General features: G+C 32.8%; 1 protein-coding gene across 1 annotated transcript in view; it reads left to right on the plus strand.

Moving 5' to 3' along the window:
* The window catches only part of pde11al (phosphodiesterase 11a, like), a 22,114-nt gene that overhangs the window by 11,782 nt on the left and 6,381 nt on the right, over positions 1-3,951 (plus strand). Inside the window, exons 11-12 of the mRNA XM_016556359.1 lie at positions 1,146-1,292; positions 2,334-2,441. Of these exons, the coding sequence (XP_016411845.1) occupies positions 1,146-1,292; positions 2,334-2,441 (255 nt within the window). The remainder of the gene's footprint in view (positions 1-1,145; positions 1,293-2,333; positions 2,442-3,951) is intronic.

Genomic DNA, 3,951 nt, shown 5'->3' on the forward strand with positions numbered 1-3,951 from the left:
AAAGGCTTTTTTTTTTTTTTTTTACAAAATAAATCTATTTCAAATAAATGCTGTTCTTTTGAACTTTCTGTAAATCAAAGAATCTTTAAAAAATGTATCACAGATTCCATAAAAATATTAAGCAGCACAACTGTTTTCAACATTGATAATAATCAGAAATGTTTCTTGAGCACCAAATCAGCATATTACAATGATTTCTGAAGGATCATGTGACACTGAAGACTGGAGTAATGATGCTAAAAAATCAGCTTTGCCATCACAGAAATAAACTACATTTTAAGATATATTAAAATAGAAAACTTTTTTAAATTGTAATAATATTTCACAATATTACTATTTTTGCTGTATCATTTTATGTTACTTTACTGTAAACTTATTTTCAAATAAATGCAACTTTGGTGAGCATAAGACACCTGAACAGTATACTGTATTTCAAGTAAATTAAAAAAAAAAAAATGTGTCAAAGGAACAACAAAAAAATATTGATTTTATTGATTACCTAATTTTTTAAAAAGACATATGTTCATTTAAAAATTATTTTTGTCACATGCTATTTCGTGTATTATAAGTCCTGTTGCATAGAAATAAAGCTATTTAAATAAACTATAACTATAGCAAAAAGTAAATCACTCTTTAATTACCTATTTTATAATTTATAATATTATAAATTATTCATTCAGTATCTGATTCGTTGTAAATATTACAAATGCTTTGGCAATACGCTGTAATGCCTGTCATGCAATAAAGCACATTTGAATTTAATATCAACAGCATTACAACTTACTGTATATGACCAGTGCGTTATTATCTTTACAGCGTGATAGAGCTAGATTCTGTAGTGTTGCAAAGTGCGATACAACACATCCATAAAAGGTTGGTATAAGATTCCCAGATCAGTAGCATATAGAAAACTTCAAATTAAACTCATACATTAGAGAGATAGAAGTGTAAAAAACATCTCAGCCCCCAGCGTTTCCTAGAAATTTATAGATGGTGGGTCCCAGACTTGGTATGAAGTATTAATAATTGAAATGGCAGAGTGTAATATACTCTTTGTGTTTGAGCCCTCAGTGGATCAGGCTCTACTCTGGTGTTTAATTGCCTTGCTACTGGAGTTGCTGAGATTGTCCCCTCTCCTGTCTCAGGCTGCTAAGATTCCCCTAAGCAGTGAGCTCGGGATCGATGAGTTCCACTTTAATGACTTTTCTCTGGACAACGACGCCATGATCACTGCTTCCCTGCGGATGTTTTTGGAGCTCGGTGTCGTGCAGAAATTCAAAATTGATTATGAGGTGAGGCAATCCCCATCAGAGCGGGGGCCAAACGCCAACCCTATACTGACTGGAAGAGTGAAATGCTGCTTACATACACTGTAAAAAATAAGTGTAATTTTAACTGTAAAATTTTGTAAAAACACTACGGAAAAAACTGTTAATAGGTTAACAGTAAGTTCCCGTACTATATACAGGGAAAAACTGTAAAATATCTAACCAGATATTTCATGTAATTTTACAGTAAAATGCTGTTAATTTTACAGTTTTTAGAAGTAAAAATAACAAATAAATGTATAATTTACAGTCAAAAACTGTAAACTGATATTCCCAAAATTCCTTGCGTGACACTCCACATTTGAAAGTATTTTGTTTAAATAATCATGGTTTTTTTATTCCCAGAATTCCCTGCATGACACTCCACATTTGAAAGTATTTTGTTTAAATAATCATGTTTTTTTAATAGTTTTTGTTATTAGTTATGTATATTTGGGCTTTATGTTACATCTTCTGTTGTTTAATGAAAGTTTAATGCATTATTTAAGTATCATGTGTGTTACCATGATGGTGTTTTGTGTTTGCATGAATGACCTTCTATATATTAGTATATACTTCTGCTTGTGGCGAAGCTACTTGTGATGAGCTTTGATTCTTCATGTGGCTTTCTCTTTTACCACCTGCATTATTATGGTGGTTGTCAGTTTATGTTAAAGGTACAAAACAGATTTTAATAGCAGTGTGCATTGTTGAATTTACTGGTTTACATTCAAATTTTCTTGTTTGTAAATTACAGTTTTATACTGTAAAATTTACAGTTTATGGCCGTAAATGTGTTTACAGTTTTTCTGTATTTTTTACAAAATTATTTTGGCAACCACAGCTGCCAAAATTATTTTGTAAAAACTACAGAATTTTTTTTACAGTGTATGTATGCTGTGTGAAGTAGGGAGCGCTGGGTTATGGATTGGGGGAGAGACTGTGCTGCAGGCTGGTTTCGGGAACACAGGGAGGGTCTGGAGCTATGGTGTGAATACTACAGCGTGCCTTTCTTTTCCTGCTCAGGTGCTGTGCCGCTGGCTGCTTACCGTGAGGAAGAACTACCGCACCGTAGCCTATCACAACTGGAGGCATGCCTTCAATGTCTCGCAGTGCATGTTTGTTATGATCACCGTAAGTCACAGATGATGATCCAAGTGGCCTGAAATATGTGGTTTGATAGTTCACTCATAAATGAAAGGTCCTCATTTATTCACCCTTAGTGATTTAATCGAAACCTTCTTCTTCTGTGGAACACAAAAATAGTAGAATGTTTAAGCTGCTCTTTTCTGTACAATGAAAGTGAATGGTCAAATAAGACTTTCAACCCTTGTGAAAAAGGAGTGTGCTTAAGTATATTGAATGTGAGCTTATTTACTTCAAATCCTAAAAGTATTTTTTAAAAAGATATAATATGTGATTTGTATTTATTTAAAACATCATCTCTTAACAATCTTTTGACATGCTTCAACACTTATTTTATAATTATAATAATAATTTATGCATTTAGCAGACACTTTTATCCAAAGCGACTTACTGTGCATTATACATTTTATACATTTTTGTATAAAAATGTATAAAATGTACATACTATACATTTTTTTACCAGCATGTGTGTTCCCTGGGAATCGAACCCACTACCTTTTGTGCTGCTAACGCAATGCTCTACCACTGAGCCATTTAAAGTTAATGTATTTTAAATGTACTAAATTGCAACTTAATCATTACAAATGTGTAATAATTACTAATATATTTGAATGCATGACATGCAAGTTTCAATAGAAATGGCGTTAAAGCATATTTTAGTTTATCACAAACCCTTGTCAGTACATTCAGCAGCATACTATAATAACCATATTTTAAAACCATAGAAATCATTACGAAATTGCATATTAAGATGTACTTAAGTCCTAGTTAAGTGCCTTCAAAAAACTCGACATTTCAGGTGATTGCATTTTGATTAATAAATGCATTTTAACAGTAATACATTTTCATTTAATTGCAATTAGCATGCAAGTGTCCAGAAATGTTACATTTAGTTCACTTTTGAAGTATGTTATTTCAATAATAAGTACTCCTTTTAAAAGTATGCTAAAGTGTACTTTATTTTCACAAGGGAAGGCTATATATTCAGTGAATAACGGCTTTAATTCTGTTCGTTATTGTTTGAATTTTATATTGCGCACAAGTCATATAGATTACTTCTATGATGGTTTTAAAGGGTTACTCCACCCCAAAATGAAAATTCTGTCATTAATTACTCACCCTCATGTCGTTCCAAACCCGTAAGACCTCCGTTCATCTTCGGAACACAAATTAAGATATTTTTGATGAATTCTGAGAGCTCTCTGACCCTCCCATAGACAGCAATGTAAGCAGCACGATCAATCTCCAGAAACGTAGCAAGGACATCGGTAAAATAATCCATGTGATATCAAGGGTTCAACCGTAATTTTACAAAGCTACGAGAATACACGGATACGTTGTTTTCGTTCAAATCAATGCGTAAATAAACGTAGAAAACGTATCCGTGTGGTGCGGCTGACAGAATAGCATACGCTGTTTACGTTCAGTGGATACTCTCCAAAATGGCACCAGGGTGATGCGGAGGAGACGAATTGTTGAATAAAGTCGTTTTTTTTTT

The sequence above is a fragment of the Sinocyclocheilus rhinocerous genome, unplaced genomic scaffold, assembly GCF_001515625.1.
Source record: "Sinocyclocheilus rhinocerous isolate Xijiao unplaced genomic scaffold, SAMN03320098_v1.1 scaffold946, whole genome shotgun sequence".
Lineage (NCBI taxonomy): Eukaryota > Metazoa > Chordata > Actinopteri > Cypriniformes > Cyprinidae > Sinocyclocheilus > Sinocyclocheilus rhinocerous.